Source organism: Schizophyllum commune (assembly GCF_000143185.2).
Source record: "Schizophyllum commune H4-8 unplaced genomic scaffold SCHCOscaffold_10, whole genome shotgun sequence".
Classification (NCBI taxonomy): domain Eukaryota; kingdom Fungi; phylum Basidiomycota; class Agaricomycetes; order Agaricales; family Schizophyllaceae; genus Schizophyllum; species Schizophyllum commune.
This window is the reverse complement of record NW_026089547.1, coordinates 1,783,150-1,809,514: the sequence shown is the minus strand read 5'-3', so window position 1 is coordinate 1,809,514 and position 26,365 is coordinate 1,783,150. Positions and strand designations below refer to the sequence as shown.

General features: G+C 58.2%; 12 protein-coding genes across 12 annotated transcripts; 3 read left to right on the top strand and 9 right to left on the bottom strand.

Moving 5' to 3' along the window:
• Positions 1 to 1,082: 1,082 nt before the first annotated feature.
• Positions 1,083 to 2,326, bottom strand: SCHCODRAFT_02513192 (A/B/D/E cyclin; the record flags this gene model as incomplete). The annotated part of the gene is made up of 3 exons (XM_003028802.2): positions 1,083 to 1,247; positions 1,299 to 1,838; positions 1,889 to 2,326. 3 exons carry the CDS (start codon positions 2,324 to 2,326, stop codon positions 1,083 to 1,085), a joined length of 1,143 nt encoding a protein of 380 aa, XP_003028848.1.
• Positions 2,327 to 4,836: 2,510 nt separating this feature from the next.
• On the bottom strand, positions 4,837 to 6,187 carry SCHCODRAFT_02511891 (kinase-like protein; the record flags this gene model as incomplete). Its single annotated transcript, XM_003028803.1, has 5 exons — positions 4,837 to 5,005; positions 5,057 to 5,251; positions 5,304 to 5,530; positions 5,583 to 5,910; positions 5,961 to 6,187. The coding sequence occupies 5 exons, from the start codon at positions 6,185 to 6,187 to the stop codon at positions 4,837 to 4,839; spliced, it is 1,146 nt and encodes a 381-aa protein (XP_003028849.1).
• Positions 6,188 to 6,223: 36 nt separating this feature from the next.
• Positions 6,224 to 7,180, bottom strand: SCHCODRAFT_02637855 (uncharacterized protein). Its single transcript, XM_050345993.1, has one exon. It carries the CDS (start codon positions 6,844 to 6,846, stop codon positions 6,283 to 6,285), a length of 564 nt encoding a protein of 187 aa, XP_050198640.1. The 5' UTR covers positions 6,847 to 7,180; the 3' UTR covers positions 6,224 to 6,282.
• A 292-nt stretch (positions 7,181 to 7,472) lies between these two features.
• On the bottom strand, positions 7,473 to 8,686 carry SCHCODRAFT_02637850 (uncharacterized protein). Its single transcript, XM_003028804.2, has 4 exons — positions 8,485 to 8,686; positions 8,241 to 8,420; positions 8,006 to 8,132; positions 7,473 to 7,887 (listed from the first exon to the last, which is right to left on the bottom strand). Exons 1-4 carry the CDS (start codon positions 8,569 to 8,571, stop codon positions 7,805 to 7,807), a joined length of 477 nt encoding a protein of 158 aa, XP_003028850.1. The 5' UTR covers positions 8,572 to 8,686; the 3' UTR covers positions 7,473 to 7,804.
• A 196-nt stretch (positions 8,687 to 8,882) lies between these two features.
• On the bottom strand, positions 8,883 to 9,887 carry SCHCODRAFT_02637847 (uncharacterized protein). The gene has a single exon (XM_003028805.3). It carries the CDS (start codon positions 9,828 to 9,830, stop codon positions 9,309 to 9,311), a length of 522 nt encoding a protein of 173 aa, XP_003028851.1. The 5' UTR covers positions 9,831 to 9,887; the 3' UTR covers positions 8,883 to 9,308.
• A 363-nt stretch (positions 9,888 to 10,250) lies between these two features.
• SCHCODRAFT_02637845 (polysaccharide lyase family 4 protein) lies at positions 10,251 to 13,447 on the top strand. Its single transcript, XM_050345992.1, has 19 exons — positions 10,251 to 10,590; positions 10,650 to 10,699; positions 10,751 to 10,810; positions 10,862 to 10,927; positions 10,989 to 11,032; positions 11,083 to 11,177; positions 11,269 to 11,493; positions 11,556 to 11,560; positions 11,609 to 11,661; positions 11,711 to 11,754; positions 11,824 to 11,968; positions 12,036 to 12,103; positions 12,153 to 12,241; positions 12,295 to 12,359; positions 12,408 to 12,425; positions 12,480 to 12,515; positions 12,568 to 12,814; positions 12,871 to 12,977; positions 13,031 to 13,447. The coding sequence occupies exons 1-19, from the start codon at positions 10,467 to 10,469 to the stop codon at positions 13,068 to 13,070; spliced, it is 1,581 nt and encodes a 526-aa protein (XP_050198639.1). The 5' UTR covers positions 10,251 to 10,466; the 3' UTR covers positions 13,071 to 13,447.
• A 422-nt stretch (positions 13,448 to 13,869) lies between these two features.
• Positions 13,870 to 15,250, top strand: SCHCODRAFT_02704734 (alpha/beta-hydrolase; the record flags this gene model as incomplete). Its single annotated transcript, XM_003028485.1, has 7 exons — positions 13,870 to 14,026; positions 14,077 to 14,210; positions 14,262 to 14,393; positions 14,452 to 14,597; positions 14,646 to 14,778; positions 14,832 to 14,992; positions 15,100 to 15,250. 7 exons carry the CDS (start codon positions 13,870 to 13,872, stop codon positions 15,248 to 15,250), a joined length of 1,014 nt encoding a protein of 337 aa, XP_003028531.1.
• A 492-nt stretch (positions 15,251 to 15,742) lies between these two features.
• On the bottom strand, positions 15,743 to 16,824 carry SCHCODRAFT_02704733 (uncharacterized protein; the record flags this gene model as incomplete). Its single annotated transcript, XM_003028806.2, has 5 exons — positions 15,743 to 16,035; positions 16,109 to 16,222; positions 16,273 to 16,394; positions 16,451 to 16,762; positions 16,811 to 16,824. 5 exons carry the CDS (start codon positions 16,822 to 16,824, stop codon positions 15,743 to 15,745), a joined length of 855 nt encoding a protein of 284 aa, XP_003028852.2.
• A 910-nt stretch (positions 16,825 to 17,734) lies between these two features.
• On the bottom strand, positions 17,735 to 20,153 carry SCHCODRAFT_02637838 (glutamate dehydrogenase). The gene is made up of 7 exons (XM_003028807.2): positions 19,645 to 20,153; positions 19,477 to 19,589; positions 19,172 to 19,418; positions 18,952 to 19,118; positions 18,406 to 18,901; positions 18,227 to 18,351; positions 17,735 to 18,170 (listed from the first exon to the last, which is right to left on the bottom strand). Exons 1-7 carry the CDS (start codon positions 19,727 to 19,729, stop codon positions 18,033 to 18,035), a joined length of 1,371 nt encoding a protein of 456 aa, XP_003028853.1. The 5' UTR covers positions 19,730 to 20,153; the 3' UTR covers positions 17,735 to 18,032.
• Positions 19,790 to 20,376, bottom strand: SCHCODRAFT_02637835 (uncharacterized protein). Its single transcript, XM_050345991.1, has one exon. The coding sequence runs from the start codon at positions 20,288 to 20,290 to the stop codon at positions 20,033 to 20,035; it is 258 nt and encodes an 85-aa protein (XP_050198638.1). The 5' UTR covers positions 20,291 to 20,376; the 3' UTR covers positions 19,790 to 20,032.
• A 151-nt stretch (positions 20,377 to 20,527) lies between these two features.
• Positions 20,528 to 21,791, top strand: SCHCODRAFT_02692101 (uncharacterized protein; the record flags this gene model as incomplete). Its single annotated transcript, XM_003028486.2, has 2 exons — positions 20,528 to 20,764; positions 20,819 to 21,791. 2 exons carry the CDS (start codon positions 20,528 to 20,530, stop codon positions 21,764 to 21,766), a joined length of 1,185 nt encoding a protein of 394 aa, XP_003028532.1. The 3' UTR covers positions 21,767 to 21,791.
• A 121-nt stretch (positions 21,792 to 21,912) lies between these two features.
• On the bottom strand, positions 21,913 to 26,313 carry SCHCODRAFT_01192448 (uncharacterized protein). The gene is made up of 7 exons (XM_003028808.2): positions 25,584 to 26,313; positions 25,110 to 25,422; positions 24,419 to 24,946; positions 23,681 to 24,318; positions 23,460 to 23,627; positions 23,353 to 23,406; positions 21,913 to 23,302 (listed from the first exon to the last, which is right to left on the bottom strand). Exons 1-7 carry the CDS (start codon positions 26,241 to 26,243, stop codon positions 22,109 to 22,111), a joined length of 3,555 nt encoding a protein of 1,184 aa, XP_003028854.1. The 5' UTR covers positions 26,244 to 26,313; the 3' UTR covers positions 21,913 to 22,108.
• Positions 26,314 to 26,365: the final 52 nt, after the last annotated feature.

Below are 26,365 nucleotides of genomic sequence, written 5' to 3'. Positions count from 1 at the left end.
CAGGATGAAAGGGGCGGACGACGACCGAGTCAGCGGGGTGCGACCACTGAAGCAGCGGCGCGACCACTACGGTTAGACGACCACTATGGCCAGACAGCCAGCGCCAGCCGCTGGGGCCAGCGCGAAGCACAAGCACTACAGCCGGGCAGCCACGAGACAGCCAGCCAAGCGCGTGCGGCCAGCAACGTTCGAAGGGCAGATGTAGATGTTGTATAGTAAGGACAGAACGCGACGATGGAGAACGGAGTTCAGAGGGAGGACAGAAAAGAAGAAAGAGAAGAAAAAGGAGGACAACAAAGTCGCAAAAGGACAAAACAAGTGGGGTAAGTCGACGTACGTACGCATGCGCGAATGAACCAAGGTCTCCGAAAACAGCAGGATATCGCAGTGAGGAATGCACGGGTGATGCGAGAACGACGGCACGAGCTGATACGCAGCCGCCGGGTGCGGCGCAAGCCCCTGGCTGGGCTTGCTAGCCACGTCTATTGTCGATGCATCGGGAGAGGCTGAAGGAGACGAACGGGCGGGCTGAAGGAGACCAAAGGGCGGGGCGGAGGGAGTAGCGAACGGTGTAGTTGGACGTGGCGGTTGCGGGTATAGACGCTGCTGGTGATGCTTGTGTATTCCGTAGAGGTTCGTGGCGAGTCGTGACGGTGTCGACAGCATTCATAGATGTGGCATATTGGATGAGATCATTACTTGGCATGTACGTCCGACCTTAGAGTTTCCGAAGCGGCGCGCGCGTCGAGCGTGGGCGAGCTGAGGACTCGGAGCCCATCTTGCACCGCTTCGGGATCTCCGGCTGGAAGGCCTGAGCCGTCGGCACGTCCATGTTCTCCTGCGTGACAGTCTCATCCAGCCGTGGATCGACTTCGCCATCGTGCCCCTCAGCAGGTAAGCCCATCTCCGGTCCCTGGGATTGCTCCTCCCTCAGCCGCATCTCCTCTTCGGCGTTCGACATGCGGATCTCGGCCTTGAGCATTGGGAGGTCCTTCGCGAGGTCGACAGTGGAGTTCTCGGGCCAGCGATTCAAGCACCACTCGCGCATGAATACGCTCGACTATACGATGATGAGACATTGCCTACTGACTCAAGAGAGGGGAACGTACCTTGAAGAAGCGCTTGCCAGCGTACTTTTTGTAGAAAGACTCATGGCGTATGGGCTTGATGATGTAATTGATCATCAGGCAGGCCGTGGGAACAAGCGCGCTTTCCGGGTATGACGAGTAGTGCGCCAAGTTCGCCGTCTGGAGGGAATGTTAGCACTGGAGAGGGAATAAGAAACATGGTCATCATACCCATTTCTCCAAACCCAAAGCAAGACGTGCAAGCCAGATAGCCGCGGCGGCAAGTAAAGAGGGAGGCGTGGCGAGCAATCTCCACTCGAGGCAGCCGATTTCAAGCAAGTACTTGCCGAGCGTGCGGACCTTAACATTGTAGTCGTCGGCCTTGCTGACACGACGAAGGAAGTGGACCGGGTTGGGGAAGCTCAGGTTCCAGTCGAGTGTCTTTAAGACGTACTTCTCGGCGAGGAGGATCTCGTTCTCCGCATACGTCGCATCGGCGCACATGAGGAAGTGGTGCACGGACGGAGCGACGATCTCCTCCACCTTCGCAGCGATGAGCATGCAAGTGATGCCGACGAGCTGAAGCTTGGCCAGGGAGACGACACGAGCGGAGAGGAACCGGTCGATGATGTTGACGCAAAGGAAGAGGGTCTCGGGAAGGAGGCGGAAGCGAACATGGACTTGGATCAACCAATCGGTGAGGATACCGCGCATTTTCCACGCAAGCTCTTTCTGGCTGTCCATGTAGCGGGGATTGGGCAAGGTAGCAAGCTGACGAACAAAGTCAGATGGTAATCAGCCCATAAGCGCCGGCCACGCACCTCAAGTTCCCTCATGTACTTGAAGATCTCGACGACATACTCGCTGACCATGGCGGGATCGTCACCGTCCTCGGCGTCCAGGTCATCCCACGGCGACGTCTCCGGGTCCATCTCCGGCTCGGAGTCAGCAAAGAGCTGCAGCATCTCGTCGGCATCGGCTTGCGCATTCTCGTCTTCGCTCTGGTAAGGTGCCACCGCCTCGGTGTCCGGAGCCTCAGACGACGTGCGACGCTTCTTGTGAACACGGTCCGCCTCTTCCTCGTCCTCAACCTGACGCGTACGGACGGGTGGGCCTCGAGTTGCCGGGCGGTGGCGGTCGCCCACACGGGCGAAGGTGGTGACGCTTTCCCGCGCATGGATGGAACGACGAGCCGCAATGCTAGGAATGCGGGGGGATCGTGCAGGGGCGTCGCGGGCAGTGGGCGGGTCGATAGCCATGGCGTGCTCGTCCGCGCCACGATGCACCGGCTGGACTTCTTCCTCGACCTCTGCAATCGTGCTCTCCGTGCCGACGAGGGTCGTCACCCTGGTAGTTTTGCGAGTGGTCGCGGTCGTGCGAAGTGGCTGGCGAGTGGTAGTGGTGGCCGCCTTGGACTTGATCACTACGCCGTCGAACTTCTCCTTGACGGCGCCCACCTTGTCCTTGCCAGTCGCGGCCGCGCCATTCTTGTGCTTGTTGACAGCGAGGACTTCACCAAGGGCCTCGCGCTTCCGCTTGGTTGGCGCGTCTGCCTTGCCATCGAGAGCACCGACTTTCGCTCGGGACGCGGCGGTCGCCGCGGTGGCCCGGGTGATCGTGGGCTTCTCGGAAATGGCGGGCAGACCTGCTGCGCCAGAGGAGGAGGGAGGTTTCGCGCGGGTGGTGCGGGTAGTGCGAGGGAGGCAGTTCTCGCTGTCTCTAGATGATGGGGCTGTCCTAGTCGTCCTAGTCGTGCGGCGGGTCTGGGGATGTCATGAGCAACGACGGCGAGCAGAAAATCGAACACGGCGTACAGCAATATTCGAAGACATGTCTGCTCGCCGCTGAGTCCGCCAAGGAAATCTGATTCGATGATAGCAGGTCGGGACTCGAGATGTGGCAGGAGGAAACCACCGTCACCGCTTTCGGCCAAGCACCTCGAAACGTCACGTGAAGAACAAACAAACCAAAAACAAACCAGACGCGTAACATCACGTGTGCGCGCACCGCGTGCATCGTCACAGTCACCATCGCGTTGATCCTTGTGGGCGTCGTCTCTGCCTGAGCGTCCACACCCATTCGACCCTGGGCGAGAAATTTCCATATGCGCGCTCTCTGTACTCGTCTAGAGTCTTGACTTGCTCTACACTGTCGCGACGACGTCCCGGCAACAATCCCTCTCTTGTCTGACGGATGGAATGTGGTGACCGCGTAGTGACGCAAAGTGAAGGGCTCCATTCACGAGAGCGGCGCAAACACAGAATAACGAACTCAAGCGAGCCGCTGAAAACAAAGCACACCCTTCTCCGTGCATAGCAGGCAGTCTAGCCATGCAACGTCCTCGTAGTCAGTCAAAAGCGGCCAGTAAACCACCCCCAAAACAGATGAGTACACCATCAGCCACTTTTAGTACTTCTCGACGATTAGTATTCACGGAGAGCTGCTATGACTTGTTGCATGCCTTCTGTAGCGGTCCGTCGATGCATACGTTCGCTGCGCTCCCTGTGTTTCGTCGAATATGCCGCACAGTCATCTTCCTTCGCAATCTCTCAATATATCCCTTTCGTTGAATCTCTACACAGGTTCTAGGAGCGTGCGCCTTCCCAAATCCAGGATATCTTCAGGACAGTCTGCATGACAGAACTTCGCAGCGACATCCATGGGTATGCAGTACGGTAAGCATATTTCGACGCCGACTGCACACTTAGAGTACTGTGTCTCTCTGCTTCTGCGTATCATGTGCAGGTCGCTGTAATAATCGTAAACAGCAATAGGGGACATCGAAGTTCAAGATCGCACGTGCCTGCGGGACCGAGGGTCACGCATGACATGACATCACCATAGTTGAACTTCAATTTGAAGTCTGCCTCAGGCCTGCAGTCGCAGCGGCAAGGTGGTGACGCTGGGCGAGAAACAAAGGTACCTTACCGCAGAGCTGTAAGGACAAGGATTTGGAATGATATGTTGCGCTGCAATGGAGACCAAGAGGGTATAAAGACACGAAGAACGTCTCTGCAGAGGACCGTGGCCGAGAGATGCCTGTAGATGCAAACACTGTGATTGCAAGACAAGAAGAAATGATGCTACAGACAATATATACACAGAAGATAATGCACGAGGCAATCAATGACTACTCGGTAGAGCCTACCACTCTCCACACCCCTCAATCGTAATTCAACAAGGACGCACCGCTGCCACTCCTCGGCGGCGGCGGCGGCGGACCACTGTCTCCCCTCGGCGGCATCCCCATCGGCGGCCTGGGTGGCAAGCCCGGCTTCGGCGGCAGCCCTGCTGGCCCGCGCGACATACCACCAGGCGGTCCCCGACGGTCACCACCTCGTCTCCCGCCACGGTATCCTCCCCTATCCCCACCACCACCGTACCCTCTGTCTCCACCATATCCTCTATCACCACCATACCTTCCCCCATGCGCGAACGGCGGCGGCCCTCCATGCATCGGCCCACCACCACGACCGCCCGCAAACGGCGGCGGCCCGTTGAAAACTGGCGGTGGTCCACTAAAAGCAGGCGGCGGCCCATTGAACGCCGGCGGCGCATTCGGATTGAAAGGTGGCGGACCCGTCCCACGGTTGAACCCCCCGCGCGGTGGCCCGCCGCCCCTGTTGAAATGGAACGGCGGACCGTGGGGCGGGACAGCATTGGGGTTGGGATTGCGCTGCTCGGGCGGCGGGCCCGCGCGATGGTGTCCGCGCTTGTCAAGCTCGTGCGAGGCTTCGTATTGGGGGAGGCTGAGGAGGAGGAAAAGATGTTAGTAAGGTCGGTTTGGAGGAAGAGAAAGTGATACGCACTTCTTAGGATCCGCCGGGAACGGCGCATTCCAGAACCACTCATGGTCGAGCGCCTCGGTCGCCGTGATACGCTCGCGCGGGTTGCACGTCAACAGCGCGTCCAGCAAGCTACACGTATCCTTTCCGAAGCTATGATTCGGTAAACACCCGCGCGTTTGCCGACTAGGACATCAAGCTTACGCATGGAACTGCTTATGAAGCTGCTTCGGATATTGCTGGAAGCGCCGAACGCCCTCGCATCCCGGAAGCTCGTCGAAGTTCGGCCAGGTCTGCTGGTTTGGTGTACCGCAAAGCTGCCAAATGCGGTCGACTTGGTCGAGGTCGGAGGAGCCTGGCAGGATAGGATGTCGTACGAACATCTCGCCGAGGACGCAGCTAGGCAGATGTAAGCAAGGACGTTGGACCGCCGTAACGTCAGCATGCGTACCCAATACCCCAGAGGTCGATCTCGCCACCATACTGCCGCGCACCGAGCAAGAGCTCCGGCGGACGGTACCAGCGCGTCACCACGCAGTTTGTGTACCGCTTGTCCACCAAACCCTGCGAGACCCTCGGATCGAATGCCCGCGCAAGGCCGAAATCAGCGATCTGGAGGCAGCCCTCGTTGTTAATGAGCAAGTTTGCCGCCTTCATATCACGATGGACGATGTTATTCTGCTCCGGCGTCAGCTTGCAATCTCAAATACGCTTCGATTAAACAACACACCTTGTGCATATACTCCGTGCCCTCCAGCAGTTGCTTCATATACTGCTTGATATGGCTAGGCTGCAGATGCGCGCGCTCGTTCTCCAGTAGACCAGCGAGATCGTGGTCCATGTACGGAAACACCATGTACACCGAAAGCGGGTCCTTGGGATTGCTGCGTACGACGAACATGTCGACGAGGGGGACAATGTGTGGGTGCTTCAGGGCCTTCAAGATCTTGATCTCGCGCAACGCCGTCACCGGCATGCCCTCCTTCTCGTTGTGCATGAGGATGCGCTTCAGCGCGACGAGTCGGTTGGTCGAGCTATGGAGAGCCTTGTGCACCTCGCTGCGGAACAAGTTAGTCGCTGAGTCTGCGCGAATGGGCATGTCACATACCCAAAAGTACCCTCTCCGAGCTTCGTCGTGACCTCGTAGTCCGACTGCAAGCCACAGCCAGTAAAGACGCGCCCATACGCCGCCTTCTCCTCCTCCCGCGAGCGCAGCGGACGATGCACCTTGCGCGCGACTACTGCTCGCAAATTCTGCTCCTTTTCCGGCGACTCGGATTTCTTCGCCTCTTTTGCCTTGTGCGCGGCCCTAGCGTCCGTTGGTGGCAACGACATGGGCTTCGGAGAATGATGCCCTGCAGGCGCGGGCGGCCGCTTCATTGTGATCGATATTGAGGCATGGCTCGCGGGCAAGGGGGGTATAGCGCTTTCTAGCCTGGGGTCTGGCGGCGGGGCAGGCGGAGGTGACACGGGAGGTGGAGGCGCGCCATCGGCGGGAGGCGGGGGTGGCGGCTTGGATGAGGATGGGGATACGAGTGGAGGTGCGCGTGATGGGGGGTCTCGTGAAGGTGACTGCGGTCTGTACGCGCCAGGAGATTGAGGCTTGTATTCGCCAGGAGATTGTGGCCGGTACGACGCGGGTGATACAGGGCGATAGGCAGGTAGTGAGGGCGGGCGACGTGGCAGTGGCGCTTCGGAGTGGCGTCGGGGTGGTGACCAAGCACCAGGCCGGTACGAGTCCCCGCGTCGAGACGGAGGTGACCGGTCGCGTCTATCCCGCGGATAGTAGTCCCGGTCATCATAGCCCCCGCGTCTGTCGTAGCGGTCGTAATCATCCGCCCGACTTCTCCAATCCGACACCTGAGGAGGGCGGTATGAGCGAGGCTCGTCGATCGGCCGCGGGGCGCGCTCATCGCCAGTCGGAAGGTACAACCGTCGATCGCGGTCCCCGTGCGGCCTGCGGTGGTGATGACTCCGTCGGTAATCTCTGTCATAGTCCCTTCCTCGGCTGTCATGGCTTGGCGCTGGGCTGTATGAAGAGGCAGAGGGACTGTGTGTAGTCCGCTGCTGCGGTAGCCGGTGTTGTCTGGGCGAAGGTGTGCGGGAGCGCGAATGCGAGCGGGGTGGTGAGGGCCGGTACGAATCGCCTCTATTCCTACTGCTGCTCCCCTTGATGTTGGCTTCAGCCCGGTCGAATATGTTCGGGAGTGGACCCGCCTCCTTCTTCTTGAACGGAAACGCTGTCGTTGACTTCTTCGCCGGTGCGGGCTTCGCTGGCAGTGACAAGCTGATTGGTTTTGGTGGTGGATTCGGGTCGTCGACTTCGCCCTCCTCTGGGCTGTCCGGACGCTTTGAGGGCCTGGCGCCTTCAGGCGAGCCGGAGGCCTTGCGCTTTTCTGCCGTCGGTGCCATGGGTGGCAATTAGGTGAGCGTGTCAGAAGTCTAGTGTGCAGGTCGTAATATGGGGCGTCTAGGTCAGGAAGCCGAGCATTTCCAAGCCGCAGGCGATGATGAGCGTTAAGGACAAGGTGCAGGACGGGTTTAATTTTAACTCAATGCGTGCGTATCACGTGCGGACTACAACAACCGTCCATTCACGAAGTCGAAGACAGAACAGCTTCGATGCGCACTCGGTGCTCAGCTTGTGTCAACTTACAGAGAGGTAAAATGTCTAGGCAGGCTTAGCAAGGATGTAAGGAAAACGATCAGAGCCTTCCAAGCCTCTTTCTAAATTATTGATATTGATACATAGTAGTACTGCCTGCGTGTTGAACTAGGATGGGATCAACTAGCCAATTACTGACCAGTCGAATGAGTAGAAGGTCAACGAGAAGCAATGTGAGTCCTCAAGCTTCGAGCCGCGCCCGCGGCCCAAGAAACGGAGGTCCCCATATGCCGGGACTTCGTCGATGCTCAGCCGCGATTTGCTTCGTTCGAACGTGCGCGAGTAGCTCAGAAGCCGCGACGACTGACAAAGTTCTCCAGATCTTGCGCCGTGACAACACCGAGCACGAACTTCCTGTCGTCGTCCGTTACTGTTGGAACGGAAGGTCAGCGGAGGTTCGCAGCAAGAGTGTCGGTGAATGGATGGGAGGGGTGGAGTGAGGATCAGATGATGGAAATGACAAGTGCATATAGTCCTGGTTCACGTACCCAATGCGAAGAGGTTCGCCTTCAGGAAGTCTTCAAGGTCAGCAAGAGGTGTTGCCGGCGTAATCGTCGTGTACGGTTCTGATGATGATCGCTTGAACCTGGTCATGAATTGCGATACAGGTGCGCTCTTGAGTGACATTCAAGGATGAGTATAGGTATATAGTCGATGGGGAATGAAGGATGGATGCAAAGAACCGGTCAGTTTCAGACGACGTCGCGACACAGAACCACGTACCGGGTCCGCACCGCCCGCCTCCCATGTCTTCTTGAGCTTGGCCACATCCACATAGCCAAGAGGTCTTCTCCGCTTGTCCAGGACCGGGATATGGGAGAAGTCGCGATCGTAAGCAAGCTCGATCGCCCGAGAGATTGCTTCTGTCGATGGTAGCGCGAAGGCGGGCTGAAGTTGCAGATCCTGCACCGCGCGCAAGTCATCAGTCGGTCATTCCCTCTCGCTCAGCGAGCGCATGTCAGCGCACCTCGACCACCGCACCGCGATACTTGTCCCCAGGGGCGTTCATCAGGACGGACGACTCCGTGACGGGGAGGGTAGCAGTTGTCGCCATCGTTTCTTCGGTTCAAGGCAAAAGCAGGGTTGAGTGGTGGCTCAGCAATGAATTCTGCTCCTTATGAGTATGTAGCCCTTGGAATCGTACGACGAGAGAGGTGGTGATGGCGCCGGTCAAGCGCGCCGATCTGCTCGGCGCCTTCTCTCGCACACAGGCTACCGGTCCGAGAACCCGGGCGAGTGCCGAACAATGAGCGCGCCTCAAATTCCGCGCACCGCGCGATGAATGGCCACAGTACAGTGGCGCGAATTCAATGCGGTGTGCTTGAGGATTATCTCGCCCACGTAATTATGTACATATCGTCACTCACACAGACTCACCGATGTAAAGTACGTTCGGACTCTAACGAATGGTATGGAGGGCGACACCAACGAGTGGGGCACGTAAAGGTATCTCTATGATGGATAGCAGAAGGGGACGATGGGGGCAAGGGCGAAGCTGCATAGCGAAGCCTCGTCAAGAAAAGAAAGCGAGACTACTGAGGAGCAGCTTGGCGAAAAACAATCATAAGCGATTACTTTGCAGATGAACAAAATTGGTCAAGTTGAAGATGCCCTGATATGATACACGGATGATTGACTATGGTGTCATATCAAGTTTGACCGCGAGCAATGGTGGACGCACCCAATGCTATGCGAAAGAGCTGTGGCTTGCGCCTCGCAAGAATAATAGCAGGGAGTTCTTGGCCAATAACAACGAGGATGGGCCGTAACGGAGGGTCGAAGCAGTGCTTGTTAGCAAACGTAGCACTGTGGAGGGCGTGATGTTAGGGCTGCGAGGCCGCGAAAGCAAAGCAAACGCATCTTTGGATGCTTGTAAATAATGAGCATGGGGTCCGAGCCCATACGCGTCACCCGACGGAAGTTCTCTACGAGTCTCCTGTCGATCGCCAGTACATGTTCCCTATTGGATGACTGGAAGCAGAAGATAAGCCAGTGTTCTTCGCCGTCAATGGTCTCTTTCTGCAGGCCCGTGCCCCATTCGATGCCAACGTTCTTTTTGATGCAGGCAAGGTACATGTCGAGGGTCTCTTGCTCCGTCTCCCGTTGTTTCCCATTCCGCTTGTGCCACTCATATATCGCTTTTGGGTTTACGATGTAGCCGAGAAGATATGAGGGAGGCGACTGTCTGAGGTAATGGTCGACTGTCGTGTCGCGGAGGTTGACACCGGGTGGTATGATCTTCTCGATTATGATGGTAAACTCGCGCAGGGGAGCAGCGCTGAGAGGTGCCGATTCTGTGCTGCTTTCGGCCATGATCATGAGAGAAAAGTCAGAGAGGCCTGGGGATTGATGTGGCAGGTGAATGAAGTTAAGCCGCGGTTGTGGTGGTGGTGGGAAGAAGCAGGAGACTGTTACGGGCAGGTGACGGACTTGAGCGAAGTTCAACGCAGTGGGATGCGCGGACCGACGAATTTTGCACGTGCGAACTGCCGATGGCGCCCATTCGGGGCTTGTCCTCTCCCCTCGTGTCCAGGAGTGCCCCTTGCTCTATTACCGACCTTTGTCCTTCTGTCGCCATCATATAACACCGATAATGCGAGACTCAGCTTCATATAACCCAGTCACAGGGCAATCATGGGAGCGAGCGGCCCGCTGCATTCTGCCCTGGCGCATGCGACCACCATTCACTGTGCTTGGTCTTCTGAGCTTCCTCCGTGCGCTGTCCCCCGCTCCGAAGTCTTCCCTTCCGTGCCTATATCTCTCTCTAGCAACCAGCCTCCGGTCTTCACACGAAACCGCAGCGCAGTGCGAGGAAACGGACGCGAGCTGAACTGGACGGCGCGTTCTCTGCCTGATGCTCGGAAAAATGCATGTAAGGGCTCTACATAAGGTCCTCAGCGATGTCAGTCAGTCTTGAGAAAGCACTCCCATCATCGTAAGGGCCTCACCATGGTTGGTCTTTCCTTTATCGGTTTCGCGCTCGCTGCGCTTCCGTTTGTGCGCGCGGGTTTTGGCCTCACAGAGAGTGGAAGCAGCTTCATCGTTGACACCGATGCTGGCTTGGTCTTTACGGGTACGCGCTTGAGCGCTTATCTCTCATTCCTTCTACTCGCCCATACTCATGCTCCATAGTTGACAGTTCATCCGGCGACCTCACCTCTATCGTTTTCAACGATGTGGAGGTACGTCTTCGACTCGGGCACGAGACATTCGATTGTAATCCTCGCTTCCAGACCCAAGACTCCAGCAAGCACAGTCAAATTGCGTCTGGGATTGGCGCTAGTTGCACTTGGGTGAGCGCGATCCAGACAGCGATGACGAGCAATCCACTGAAGATTGGACAGAGCCAAGGCGGCCACGACAACAACTACATCACGATTCCTTGCACGGCATCGGGAATCGTTCACTATGTGCGTGCTAGCCATGGCTCGTCCGCGATTTTGGGTCAGACTGATCGTATATTTCTCGCAGTACGTGGCCAAGTACAATGACCCTAGCATCCATATGGCAACCTAGTAAGTGACGCTCGTTGTTCTTGGGCACCGATGCTGACTTCACTTTGCAGCACCTCTTCTGAGCCCTCAGTCGGCGAGCTGCGCTTCATTGCCCGGCTCAAGAAGTCGGCGCTTCCCAATGGGGTTGCAGCCTCGGATATCGCAGGTGAGCCTTCGTCGTTCAAACCTCTAAATCAAATCCCATTCCTAACAAGCGAAATTCTTCCGTACCCAAATCTGACGAAAATCCACCTCAGGCGGCACCGCCATCGAAGGCTCCGACGTCTTCACCGTCAACGGCGAGACACGCTCCAAGTTCTACTCCTCGCGTCAGTTCATCGACGATCAAGTGCACGGCGTCACTGGCTCCGGAATCGGCGCGTACATGGTCGTGCCCGGCACGGGCTTCGAGGGATCGTCTGGCGGACCGTTCTTTAGGGACATCGACAACCAGGGCGGGGATCAGCAGGAGCTATACTTTTGTGAGCGTTGCTAACTTAGATGGGTATGAGGATGTAAGCTGACGCTGTTTTTTTCCTCGCAGATATGGTAAGATTGGCGGGCACGAGATGGGCTCGAATTGAAGTCAGTCTTCAGAACTCCGGCCACACCCAGACCGAGTCGTACAGGATGGGATTGCACGGCCCTTAGTGAGTCACACCATACCGTTGTTCAAGCAAGTCGTTGACCGCTGCTCAGCGCGATTACATACACGACGGGTTCAGCGCCCTCTGGCGACATCGGTGCGTCTATTGTTAAAGCCAGACAACGCCGCGTTTGACAACATTTTCCTCCGCTGCTTGTCTCTACAGACACTTCGTTCTACGACGACCTTGACATCCAAGGTTACGTGCCCGAGAGTCAACGCGGTCGCGTGACAGGCAAAGCCAGCGGCTTCAACTCTGACTGGTCCTCGTACATCAGCATTGGGTGGTCCAACAGCGATGCGCAGTACTGGTCAGTCTATTTACGTTTCCTTCGCCACGTTTCCACCCTATACGAATCCTAACATACACGCTTTAAGGGTGCGCACAAGCTCGGACGGCTCATACACGAGCCCGTACATGAAGCCCGGGACGTATACGATGACGCGTATGTTCTGCTGATGATATTCACCACACATGCATTGACGAGTTGGCAGTGTACGAGTTCGAGCTGGCGATCGCCTCCCAGTCGGTGACCATCTCGGCTGGCAATGTTGGGTCCTCGAATATCGCGTCCACCATCGATGTGAGTGAACACCTCCCCTTACGTTGACCTTGCTTGCTGACTTACTCCTTCAGCGTCCGGATGTCATCTGGCAAATTGGCGACTACGACGGGACGCCGCGAGGGTTCTTGAATGCAGAGTGCGCGCCTTGACTCTTCGAAGCCGACTTTCCTGACGTACCCTATAGCAAGATTGAGACGATGCAGTACGCCTTCTTCCGTGTCTCTCTTTTATATGCGAGCCTAATCCTTCTCTGCAGCCCGAGCGATAGCCGTATGGGCAACTGGGCAGTGTCGTGCGTGCCAAATCCCTTCATCCCACGTTAACTGTTCCTTATGGTCCTCAAGGTCTTTCACCGTTGGCAACGACGCCTCCGGGTTCCCCATGGCGATCTTCAAGGACGTCGGAGCAGCGACCGTCACCTTCACGCTCTCCTCTGGCCAGGGTGGCGCCCGCACGCTCGAGATCGCGACGACGCTCGCCTTCGCCGGCGGTCGTCCCCAGGTCACCATCAACAACTGGACAAGCGATAACCCGGCTGCACCGTCGCAGCCTGATTCTCGTGGCGTGACGCGCGGGACGTGGCGCGGTAATGTGAGTGGTCTTTACGATCCTAGTTAGGTATGACGATGCTGATGTGCGCGCTTTAGAACATCCTGTACTCCTACAGCGTACCGGACGGTACTCTGCTCACGGACGGCTCGACGAATAAGCTGACCATCAATGTTATCTCGGGTTCGTCGGGCGATCAGTATTTGTGAGTGATATTGAGGACGGCTCGCTGTCGCCAGTGACTGACCCTTTGTACAGGTCACCGAACTTCGTCGTAGACATGGTTCGCCTCTACTGAGAGGCCTTCATCGGCGTAATCATCAGCACATAGGGTTATCTACGAGCCGTTCGCGATCGTCGTCCTGGATGCGCTGGCGTCGATTTGAGTTCGTTGCCAATGAGATGCAGCTCGATTGATCTTCTTGGCGCGTCTGTCGTCTTCTCTTTGAATATAGCCTATTTTCGTTGGTTCCCGCAGATCGCCATAGAATGCAAGCGCCGTCGAACATGGGAGGCTCTCGACTTCGATACTAGAGCGAGCCTCCAGGTCTCTCTCCTATAGCAAGCTCCAGCATGTTCGGGGCTCAGGAGCCTCGGGCAGGGACAGCGATCTACAGCGATCTGGCGCGAACGTCTTTGCCAATAACAAGGAGTCCCCTGAATTGAGCATCGGAGGTACCCTGATGTCCTTTTGTTTCCGTCTCAGGTCCGTCCCTCAATACAATGGAAGTGCCCGTTTAGGAAGGTATTTGATGCGCTTGACACACGGCGAGCGCGTTAATTCGGGGCGTGTATATGATATGCTTTTGTCTTCAGCACTAACAGCGATTCATAGACGGATCCACCCGCGCCCTCTGACAACTCCATCAGCCCTAGGGTGCTGTCTGGCATCGTATATGAAGCGGTCGGTCGCCATAGAGCCATCACGGCGTCCCGTTCAGGTTCCGCACCCCACGATGCCTTGGGAGTGTGCGCTCAAACATGATTCAAATCCCCCGGATATATAAGGGCGACGATGTAAGTGGGTGTCTGCTCCCGCACTTCCTCCCATCCCCCCAACGCACTTACGCCGTTACGCAGCTTCATTGACCCACGTCATGCCTCACGTACCCATAACCCTGACTTCTGGCCAGCCAGCATCAGTTTGGTATCATATATCCACACCGTCCGAGGTCTCTGCGGAGGCTATCGACCCATCGCTACCCACGATCTTATGCATCCACGGCGTGTATGTCGCGCAGCAAATCTTCGAGTGTGCGTGTCGAGCGACCGGAAATCCTGGTCGAAGCTCACGCCGCGTGCAGCTCAGTTCAACGACCCCCGCCTCCGCCAGTTCAACCTCGTTGCTGTCGACCGTCTAGGCCACGGTGATACAGAAGGTCGCATCACGGACGACTACGACCCGTTGAAGACGGCCGAAGATCTGAAGCGTGTCATGGTGGGAATACCCAATCGCCATGCCCACGCAGTCGGCTAAACTCTGCACTAGGACGCGCTCAACATACCCACCTTCCACATCCTGGGACTCGGCGTGGGCACCATCGTCGCCCAGGAACTCGCCATCGCATACCCCGAGACCGTAAAATCACTCACGCTCGTCTCCGTCGCGCCCTTCGCTGAGGTGAGCTTCGTTCTCATCCTCCCAGATCTTGTACTGATTCGAAGCCGATACCGCAAAGCCTGAGGGCGTGAATGAAGGCAGGAAAGAGGTCTTTGATCTCTGGCGCCAGCTCGACGAGTCCAAGGACGCTTCTTTCCTCGAGGACATCGTGTTCGGCGCGATGCAACTGCTGTTTCACAATCACGTCAACAACCAAGCTAGCGCGTGCGTATGGGTCTGCTTCAAGGCTATTGCGCTAAAGTCCTATCCTAGCATACGTGATACGCTCCTACAGCAAGGCTTCCGAAACTGGATGGGCTCTGAAGAGAATCTCATTCAAGCGCGCAACGCCAATTTGAACTACTTTACGAACCGTCGCATTCTCACAAAAAACGAGCTGAGCAAGGTCGGTACACGAGGTGATGCTGGTGCCAGGTTACGTCGACTGACCCATCGCAGATCAAAGCACCTGTACAATTCTTCCACGGAAGCGACGACGTCGCGTACCCTTACGAGTACACTCTAAACGTCGCCGAGGACCATCGAGCCGTCGGCGTCGAGGTGGCCGGTGTGTACAAAGTACCAGGACCACACGACCTGCTGCTCCTATACCCAGACGAGTGAGTGCATGTCTTTGCCATCACTGCGAAGTGCGCACTGTCCTTCTCTTCCCCCTTGTCTTCAAATTGTGGCCGTCTCGCACATACAAGCTAACATTGCTATCCAGAGTGAACCCGCGACTACGCGACCTGGTGCTGAGGGTAGAAGGCAGGGAAGACAGTCCTGTCCCTCAACCCGGGCCCTTACCGACGCCATGGACGGATATACTTACGGAGCGAGGGTTCTACAAGCCGGATGACGATTCGGACTCGGACTAGGGCACCTGCTAGTTCATGTCAAACCCTCACTCAGGTGAACCGCCCACGCTTATATACCACTGGCATACACATTCGAGCGGATTTGCTAGAGGTGCTGCTAACGCGTCATGATGTGTGAACACTTGAGAGCTGATTGAGATGTCGAGCAAGTTTGAGCCTGAGGACTTCTGCAATACCCAGCATCTTCAGCAGCGCTTCAGCATTTGGATAGAGTAAGTCCTCTTTCGGCTTTCTATTGCAGGACGCAATGGCTACCAGGCCTTCGTGTATCTCAAGAGACCTCTCTCTATAATACAGGATTGCTTCTACTACTATCTACGCCTCGTAGAGACCGTATTGCGGACATGTCCAATGGTATATGTAGGGGTACAACATCTAATGTACAGTCGTTAAGTGTCGTACGGAATGAGAAATGAAAAACCGTTGGGACAGCGGGAGAGTACGCAATAGACAGCGGAAGAGTACGCAATGAAGGGCTCAAGGTCATCGCCACTAGACAATACTCTCCACATCGACCATATTTGTGGCACTGCTATTCCGCCTGTCGTTCACCTCCCTCGTCTCCTCGATGGCGCCGGTCTTTTCGATGTCGCGAAGCTCTGTGGTGTTACCAGTCTCTTCGCGCTCGATGTCGGCGGTCTTTTCGATATCGCTCATGGGTGCGGGGGGCTCGACGCCGGGAACGAAGAAAAAGGAGAAGGCGGTGACTATGCGAACGCCGACTGCGACACCGAGCGCGCCGGGCGAGCCTATGCGGAAGACGAGACCACGGGCGGTAAGGGCGCCTGGAGGGGTTGTCAGTCTGGGTCTTCTGAATCGCGCGGAGGACTGAAGGTACGAGGGGAGAGGATAACACACCAAGCATGACGCTGAAGATCCCCAGCATGCGCTGATCGCGGGGCGTATTCCACTTATGCAAGCGGAAGAGTCCATCGATGCCCACGAGCTCGCACCATGTCGTCGTCAAAGGCACTGGGAGGAAGTGAGTGAAGAGGCAACGGCAAGGCAGAGTAGTTGCTTACGTGTGGCGCCCGAATTCGTCTTGAGTCGGATGGCCTGCACGCCTTGTAGGCCCATACTTGCAGAAATGAAGCCAAGGCAGAGGAAGGACACTGCATCGTCCCAAGCCGGCCCGACAGAAAATCTGCAGACGGTCAGCTTTGCAAGCGCACCAATGAAATGACACGAACACCAACGAACCTATCGTCTGAGATCCCCGGATATCCTTGATTACTCTTCCACCCCGCAATTCCGGCAGCCATCGTCAAGAGCGCCTGCAGCATCGTCCCCAGCCACAACCACCCGCGAGACTTTGGCCCCATCCTCTCGAAAGCCCGCGCGACGAGACCGCCGGCGACGAAGGTCAGGACCGACGTCAACGCCTGCTTGTCCGCGATGAGAAAGGCTGTTGTGTGGCCCTCCCATAATCTGGCGATGGCGATGGCTAGCTGTGCAGTGTTGCCGGACTGGAAGCCGCACCAGACGAAGATGGCGGAGAAGGTGACTGCATTCCTGAGAGGAGTCAGACGTAGTGTGCGGGCGGAGGACGAAGGAACTCACATATAACCAGACATAAAGTAGAAAATATTCATCTGCGTTGCGCAGCGGGTCGTGTCGACCTCTCCGCGCCACAAATCAGCAAACGGGACTGCTGGAAGCCAACGACTCCTTCTCCGACCAGTCAAAGTCGGGTCCTCAGACAACGTGCGAGTCACAGGCAACATGGTAGGTTTCAAAGGCGTGGCGAGCGAAAAGGTGCGGGGAAACAAGCACTCCAGTCTTATATACGAGCTTCATTCAGCACAACCCTCCCTTTCTCCTCAATCATCGCCTCCACCCGCCCGCAGTCCTTGGCACCCCGCTAGAAAGCACGTTGTGGAGAGGAAACGACGCGCGTAACGTATCGCCAGCGATTCGCGAGCACCAGTCTTACACCTTCTCATCAACGGGACGCACCGAATCGAGCTGCCAAGGACGCGCACCCTCACGTAAATGACGCACCATCGAGCGTACCCCGTACAGGTATTATGTGTGGGGCGCCGGAGTTGCTGCCCAAGCTCCTTGGCATAATATTGGCAAGGTAAGACGGGGGCGCGACTGGCGCCCGTCTCCAGCCTTGGCACGAGATAAGGTGATCCATGGACATAAGCGAAGGCGGTGCAGGGGCCAAGAGCGAGATCTCCGCTTTCCCCGCCATGAAAGCTGTGGAAGAGAGCCGTGGGTGTGATTGGCGGAAGCAAAGTCCAGGAAAGGAAGGTTGTCGAGCCGGGGAAGACGGGCCGCCCTCCGCGTGGACCCACAACTCTGTGAGGCGGAATCGCGAACGACGTTTCGCAAGGCGTCGTGGACAGGAATACCTGTGCCACCCGTTAGCAAGAATTCAACAGTCCCCAAAGCCGATGATTGGTCCTACTCACCTTCAACGAGCAAAGTATGGAAGCTCAGTGTTGTCTTTGTCTGTCCACCTTCCCAACCACCCAAGCATCGCTCCGAATACATCATTGTAACTGGTATACATTTGAGTAATTTCTACATATGTAATAAGTACATGACCTGCGTAGCCTACATAAGATCGTTTGAAGTACATTCCATTATGGCCATAGGTATTATTAGTCGGCCTTTTGCAAGTGTGGCAGCTGGGTGCCTTTTGCAACTACAGTCGTCCTCCGCGTCAAGCTCGTCCTCAACACACACACACTCGTCGATTGGCATCTCGATGTCCGCCAGTCGACGTGCGGTCATCGCGAGCGATCGATGACTATCGCGCCCATCAACGAACCGATTACCACCAGTCACCGTGCTCCTTCATCGCGTCGGCGACCTTGACGAAGCCCGCGACGTTGGCGCCGCTCAACAAGCTTGGGAGCACGCCCTCCTTGGCCTCCTCGCCCGACCACTTGCTGCCAGAGTCGAGGCAGATCTGGAGGGGTAGCCGTAAGTCGATGAGTTCAACGCAAGTGGACTGAGTCTACGCACGTCGTAGCAGTCCGACATGATGCCCTTCAATCTCCTGTCGACCTCCTCCGACGTCCACGCGAGGCGCTGGCTGTTCTGCGCCATCTCGAGACCCGAAACCGCGACACCGCCGCAGTTGGAGGCCTCTGCGAGAAAGCACGTTAGTAGCCGTATTCCCATTCTCACTTGAAGACACTCACTCCCGGGCGCATACCACACACTCTCCTTCCCACCCCTCTTCCGCGCCGCCTCAAACACCTCGATCGCCTCCACATCGCAGCCCATGTTCGAGCCCTCCGCGACCACCTTCACGCCCGCCTTCACCAGCGCCTCCGCCTCCGCGCCCGACACCTCGTTCTGCGTCGCGCTCGGGAGCGCGATATCCACCTTCCCCACCAGCGTCCACGGCCGCTGCCCCGCGTAGTACTTGTACTTGCCCGCGTCCGCGAACTTCTCGAACGACTCGAGGTAGCCGCCCTCGAGCTTGAGCTGCATGATCGCCTGGACGACGTCGCGCGTGAAGCCCTCGTCGGTGGTCGCGATGAGCGAGCCGCGCGAGTCGGAGAGGGAGACGACGGTCGCGCCGAGGTCGATGACTTTCAGTGCGGTGTACTGCGCGACGTTGCCGGAGCCGGAGATCGCGACGCGGGTGGACTTCTTGGTGAGGTTGGTCTCGGGGCAGGCTTTCTCGATCATCTGGGGGGACGATCAGTACTGTGCGCGACTGAAGGGGATTTTGTACGTACGCGCTCGACGTAGTAAATGAGACCGTAGCCTGTGGCCTCCGGGCGGATGAAGCTACCGCCCCAGTTCATGCCCTTACCGGTGAGAACACCGACGAACTCATTGCGCATCTTGCGGTACTGGCCGAACAGGAAACCGATCTCGCGCGCGCCAGTTCCGATGTCACCAGCTGCACAGAATTGTCAGCTCACCTCCCCATCCAAAGAATATTCTGCAACGCACCCGGCACATCGGTATCCTGGCCAATATGGCGGGAAAGCTCGCTCATGAACGCCACGCAGAAGCGGCGGATCTCGTTATCCGACTTGCCCTTCGGGTTGAAGTCGGAGCCGCCCTTGCCACCACCCATGTTGAGGCCGGTCAGCGCATTCTTGAACGTCTGCTCAAAGCCGAGGAACTTGAGGATGGAGAGGTTCACGGAAGGGTGCAGGCGGAGACCGCCCTTGTACGGGCCCAGTGCGGAGTTGTACTATTGAATAAAGTGTGTGAATAGGGGCGGGGGGTATGCGATGGCTGAATATGCGCACCTGGACGCGGAATCCCCGGTTAACCTGCGGCTGGCCCTTGTCGTCCTCCCAAACGACGCGGAACTGGATGATGCGCTCGGGGATCTGCACAATGTCGAGCGCCTTCTGGTATTCTGCAGCGCGATGTCAGATCGGGGTCACACGATCGCAGATCTAAGACCCACGCACCAGGGTTCGCTTTCAGGAAGGGTCCGAGACTGAGCGTCAGCTCGGTGAGCGCCTGCTCGAACTCGGGCTCGGAGGGGAGGACCATTGTCGTTCGTTAGTGGGTATGGGGGATGGTAGGAGGTGGCAAGGGAGGTAGAGGGCGAGCGGATAAAGTAGGACGGCGGGTGACGAGTGCTCCCGCGTTCCGCGGCAAAAAGCTTTTTATACGCCCGGGCCATACCTGCGCGAGTCATCGTGTCGAGGCGCGCAGGGGCAGAACCTTGTTCACCTTGGTGTAGGCGCCGACATCGCCCGCGCCGCCCCTCGACCGACTACTGCCGCGACCGATAATGCCGACCCCCCTGCCATGCGCGCCCCGCTGCAGGTCGCCAGCCTGAGAGAGTGGGATTCAATGCGCGCGCAGGCCAAAAGCGAGAGATAAGGACTGCCAGCGGCGAACGCAGCATGATGAACCCGACAGGATCCATGCAGCCGAGGCATCGGCCGAGTACGAAAAGGTTCCATTCTCAAATTTTATTGGTGGACGCACTATGACCACGGAGGTGGACAGAGATAAGAGGGCCGGGGAATGACCGTGGAGAGTGGAGAGGCGGGGCCTAGCTCTGTTCCTTGGGCTATAGTGCGGGGAGGTTGAAGTGGCAGCCATCGACGTCCATCGTCCATCGGTCAGGCGCGCAGGTCAGTCCAGCGAGCTTCAACCCCAACAGTGAAGGTGACGGTATGAGTTCAAGAGAGATAAGAGCTCTCCGAAGCTCACGTTGATTCCATGTGTTCAACGTCCTTGGCATACGCACGGGAGAGGTGGGTCGCGGTCACGAGAGGGCCAAAGGGCGCCAAACATGGCTGAACTCTTGCATCACGACGCGTCAATTTTCCTCGCGTCATGTTCGACGACAGCGTCCCCTTCGATGGTCATGCCGCGCTGACAATCATTCTTCCCTCATATGCTCTGCTATACCTCGAAGCTATCCTTGTCCAACTCTCTGGCACCCGGTTGCTACGCCTGGCGCTGCTACCATGCGGCCTATACTTCATGCTGCAGTCCGCGAAGGTCGACCAGACCTCTATGTTCCCAGACAGTTACAAGTCTAGGCTAACTTACTTCAACCTGGGGAACATCGTGAGTTCTCCGTCTATACTTCTCTGCTGCGGTACAATCGTTGACGCCTTTCAGACAATCATGCTCACCCTCGCCATGCAACTGATCACCTTCGCAACAGCACCAAGACCCCTTTACCGCATCGACCATACGCCCTCGAATCCCACCAAACCCTCCCTCCCCACCCTCCTCTCCAACGCCCTCGACCTCATGTTCAACGCCCGCGGCATCGGCTGGAACTGGGGGACCTCCATCCCAAAACCCACCTACCCAACCCGCCGACCCCGCGCCATCCTCTACTCCCTCGCATCCTTTACTTTGCACACTCTCCTCGTCGATGCCGTACTCTCGGCCATGTACACCCTCAACCCGGCGCTCCGGAACCCTGAGGGCGCGTCGATGTACGTGGATCACACTGGAGCGCCATTGTCACCCCTCACTACTACCGTCATCACCCTCTGCATGGGCACCATCATCTACGCCGCCGTCGTCTACCCCTACGACGCCGTGCGCACTACCGCGCTCCTCTTGGGCGCCGACCCCGCGCGCTGGCCGCCCTTGTTCGATAAACCCTGGACTGCGACTTCGCTCAAAGATTTGTGGGGCCGCCGCTGGCACCAGATGTTCCGGCATAGCTTCGTGGTGCTGGGTGCGAAGCCTGCACGGAAAATTGGGAAATATCTAGGTGGAAAAATCGGCGCCCGCGTCCTGGGCCTCCTCGGCGCTTTCGCCCTCTCTAGCCTCCTCCACAGCTTACCCCTCCACGGCATGGGCCGCGGCGGGGACGCCTTCCGTGTCTCGATGTTCTTCATGATGATGGGTCTGGGTATCATTCTCGAGGATGGCTGGCAGAAATGGACTGGCAGAACCATCGGTGGGGTGTCGGGACGGATATGGACCTTCGTGTGGTTGTTGGGATGGGGCCACTTCCTCGTCGAGGCGTACTGTCAGAAGGGCATCGCTGGAGCCTTGTGGTTCCGCATAGTGACCTTTAGTTTGTACGGTATACCGGAGCATGCTTGAAATACTCACCGCAATATCTGACCGCAATCACTCGCTGAGTCTTGCTCCGATGATCTTGACTACGAGTATGCTTTTCACGCGACTTGTCAGCGCGACCTACTCGAACTCTCCGAAGCTTGCTTCCAGAAGGACCCTCACAAATCCCATTCCGATGAAAGCTGAGAAAATTGCAGACTGAGATACACAGAACAATGATAATGACAAACATGCTAGGAGTGCTAAACCGGAACGTGAACTAGAAAACAAACATCGATCATTTTCCACTTGGTGTCCTTCGCGTCCCTATATCGCGCTCACCAGCTCGCTTATTAGTCGAAGCTCACGAGCTCGCTCAGCCGAAGCTCACGAGTTCATCGACACACCACCACCACCACCACCTCCGCCGCCCCCACCTCCAGGCCCCCTCCGGTTCCTCCCCCTCCCCGACCTGCCCCTCCGTCGCTTCCCACCCGCGCCCTCTTCAAACGACGGCGTAAACCCACCACCCCCACCGGGCCTCGCTCCCTCCTCCATCACCCGCATGGCCTTCGGCGACCGCTCGACCGCGTCCGGCCCGCCTTCCTCACGCGCGCGCTTGTAGGGCACGAAGGCCGGGTCCTGGAAGGGGGCGGAGGGCCCATCCTTGCGAGGTACAAACCCTCCCTGGTGCACAAACTGGTCGCCCTCGAAGGGCACAGGGTGCACGTCCTCCGCGTTCGAGATCCGGCTGAGCAGCGTAGGGCGCTCGTACCCGTTGCGCATCAGCGGCGGTGAGTCGCGCGGGGAGGGGCCGGCGTGCATAGGCGGCACGTCGTTGGGCCCGGTCGGGCCATTGAGGCGCATGTGAGGTGGCGGGCCATGGCGCATAGGGCCTCCCCCTCGCATACCGCCGCGCATCGGGGGGCCGTTGCGCATAGGAGGGGCGTCGGGGAAGAAGTCCGGCCCGCGGTCGTTGTACGCAGGACCAGTAGGCGGAGGACGAGCATCGACCGGGCCGTCGTAGAAGGGCAGAGGTGCGCCCCGTGGCGATGGCGCGCGCGGCGGGTACAGATCGTGCGGTGGTGGACCTCTTGCAAAGTCCTCCCTGCGCTCTTCGAACTCCCTATGCTGCATAACCGGGGCGTTGTCCTGCCAATTCTTGCGACCACGACCACCGCGTCCGCCTCGCGCGCGCCCATGCGGAGGCCCATTGCCCTCAACAAACTCCGGAAACCGTGGGGCATTGTCCTCCGGTCCGCTGTCGAAGCGACGGTCGTTGGCGAAGGGGCCATCGTCCATCATAGGTCTGTCGTCTGGCGCTTCGAATGGTCGGTCACTAGTTGGCGGGTAGGGCCCGCGCCGGTCAGGATACGACGCGCCACGCTCCATTGGATAGCGACCTCGTCCGCTGTCGGCCCGCCTGTCGAAAGGCGGGGAGCCCTTGAAGTTGGATGCCGGATTGCGAGAGACGGGTGGTGGTGTTACAGAACGCGTGCCCGTACGCGTAGGGGTTTGCCCACGCGGGGTCCATCCATTATCCCGACCGCGTCTGTCTACAGGCGAGACTATGCGAGGTTCCTAAGTACAAAGTCAGTACTTGCTGCAAGACTTCCGCTATGGTAACATACCGAGTATGATGCGTTATTCGCCATAGGTTCAGACTGCCTCGGTACGAACTCGGGCTGAAGACGTTGTCAGCAGAATACTCGAGGCCCAGAGCACAATCATCTCTCACCGAGCGCTCATACACTTCCTTCCCGGCCCTCAACGCTTCCTGATGAGGGGGCGGCTCACGTTCCACAGCGGCTGCCGCACCGAACGGCCTTGGCGCAGCAACCGGCGTACTGTTCGTCCCTGAAATGGGAGCACGCCCTCGCCCACCACGTTGACGACGACCCAGCTCCTACGAGAACAACGTAAGCAATGCACGCATCCGTATCACAGCATTGGACATACCTGCGGTCGTCCCCTATCGCCTCTTCCGTTGAAGGGCGCCAAGGGCAGGGGGTCATCTACCCTCATGGGCGATGGCGACGGTCGACGGTCGTACCCTCCTCTGCCTGAGGGCGCGTAGCCCCTCGGACCATCTTCAACAGCCGGCAAGTCCCCAGGACCGTCAGGCGACCTCAAGGGCGTCGACGACGGCGCCTGGTCGGGTACTCCGTTAGCCATCGCCCTCGGCCCTCGCGGCAAGTCGTTGGCCCTCTGCGGCGGACCACCTCGTCCCCTCGTTCGGCCGCGATTACCTGCGGGTCCTCCACGCGGGACGTCCCGGTTTCTCGGCCTGAACATCCTGTCCTGAGCATCCTCGCGATCACTTGCTCCTTCGCGGTCAGCATACATGCCGCCCGTGCGCGCCGCCGGAGACTCGTCCAAGTCCATAGACTTGTCGGCGTCGCGGTCAGTAAGGTCCCTGTCTTGACGCGGCGCAGGCGGAGGGCGCATCGGGCGGCGCTCTTCCGGGCTCGGTGCCTTCGTGACTTCGGGCTCTGCAGGGACGACTGTCACTGGTGGCGGTGATTGAGGCCTTGACGAGCGGTTGGTGAATTGCGCATGTTGCGGCGGCAGCGGAGCACGCTTTGGCGGCGGAGGACCTATTGGAAACACGAAAATCGAACAAAAGGATGTGGCAGTCCACGAGAAAGGGGGCGAAGCGTTGGCAAAGTCGTCGACGGTGGTGAATCATGCACGTACGTGAATCTGATTCAGACTGGGTAGCCGAGTCCGCTGGCGGAGAGGCTGACCGCGCACGCAACTTCCGGTTCGGGTACATCGACGGCGCCGAGTCCTTCTTGGGCGGTGGAGGAACCTCTTCGACCGACTGCGAGCGCTGCGCACTTGCATCTGCAGCAGGCGGAAGGGGGGCGGGTCGGTCAAAGCGACTCGGTCGGTCGCGTTTGCGCGTCGTTTGAGGGGCGGGCGCGTCAACTTCGATCGTTGTCGTAATGTCCATCGAGCGGTCTGGGATGCAGATGATGAGGAGGCGGAACGTACACGCGGATACAGGAGAGGGTCCAGGGAAGCGCCGAGCGATACAGGTAAGGGAGCCGGAAGGTGGCGTGGGCGTGTGGCCCACGGCGGGGGCTATCTTCAGGCGCACAGCACGACTTGCATCCTTCAAGCAAGCGACGTGCACCACGCAGATGTGCAATGCGCTGCCATCCGATACACGGCAAGCTGCCTCGTGGCATGCACTGCGCTGCTTCATGTCGGTACGAGCAACTTTACGCCGAGTAGTACATGCTGTACTGCCCCCGCCGTGCACCCAAGGATATACGAAGGCGGCGAGATGGGGTATGGGGACGCTGATGTGGATAACGTACTGGAAGCGTTGGACATCTCGGGGGCAGGCTCGTCGTTGGCATGCCATCTGCGCTCGGCATACGTGGGACCTTGTTGACGAGGTCGGGAGTGAGGAGAGGGCTCTCTCGCTGGCGATGTGTCCCTGGCTTGCGGGGTACGTCCGTCCCTTGCGGAAGCGAGGGGGCCCCGATCTCTGGTCTGAGCAGAGTCGGCGGGCTTCCAAGTACGGTCATTGGCGGGCTCGAATTCCCTAGGTGAGTCTCTGAAAGGGCGCGCTGGCGCATCTGAGAAACGACCCCGTCCTCTGGATCTTCCATTGCCGTTGCCTTCGCGCGGCGCATGAGACGACGAAGCCAGGCCATGAGGTGAAAGAGAACGCCGTCGCAGGGATCCTCCTACAGGAGAGCGTCGCCTAGGTCCTTGAGGCAGATCATCCAGTGAAGCAACGCCACCAGGTCGATAGTGTCGATCGTCGTAAGTGAGATCTTTTGTGGCAGCGTCGTCCTACGTAACCTTGTCAGTGTCAATGAGAGGCGGCATGAGCACTGCAACGCACGATAGTCGCCACTGGGGGACATTCCCACCGGCTCTCCTCCGTGATTTCGTTGTAGTAATAGAACTGTTTACTCGTACGCGACCATTTGGGCAGCCAGTTTGGCGGTAAGGGAGGACCCGTGTAAGCAACCTCTGTCACTTCCCTGGTCCTCACCACAAAGCCATTGCCCGCCATCTTCCTCTCTCGCCTGTTTGAGGACCTGGCGGGCGCGTCTTGTGAATGGTGTGGCGTGACGCGAGTTGAGAACGGAATCGGCGGCGCCACATGAGGTTTGGGCGGGAGCGCGTGTGGAACGCGCGGCTGAAGGCCCTTCGAGGCGTCGTCGGGGGGAGGTGAGCTACGCGGATGAACACTAGATGCGCGGGGAGACTGAGGAGGGTCCTCCGCCCGCCCCACCGGCGTCAATGAGCGCGCCGATTCGTTTAGCGCCGGCTCTGCATCGCGCGCAGGGGGGCTTCCGGCGCCCCGCGGCGTCTGCTGTGCATCGCCGTCAGTAGTCTGGGGCGCGTAGTACGCCTCATCATCATCCTCTTCGTCGCCACCGAGCGATATGGTCTCCTCGTCGAGTGCAGCCGCGGGCGCTTGCGCGGAAGTCTGCGGGTATTGCTCGCGTTGTTCGTCGTCTTCAACGCTCCAGTCGAGAACGTGGTCATCCTCCATGTTGGCAGTCGTCTGCCGATGCTTGTGGTCGCTGTTGGTGGCGTAGCTGTTGTCGCTGCTGAGAACGTCGAGAACAAAAGAAGTGCGGCGCACTCGTTCGGAGTTTCAAATGCCGCGTGTCG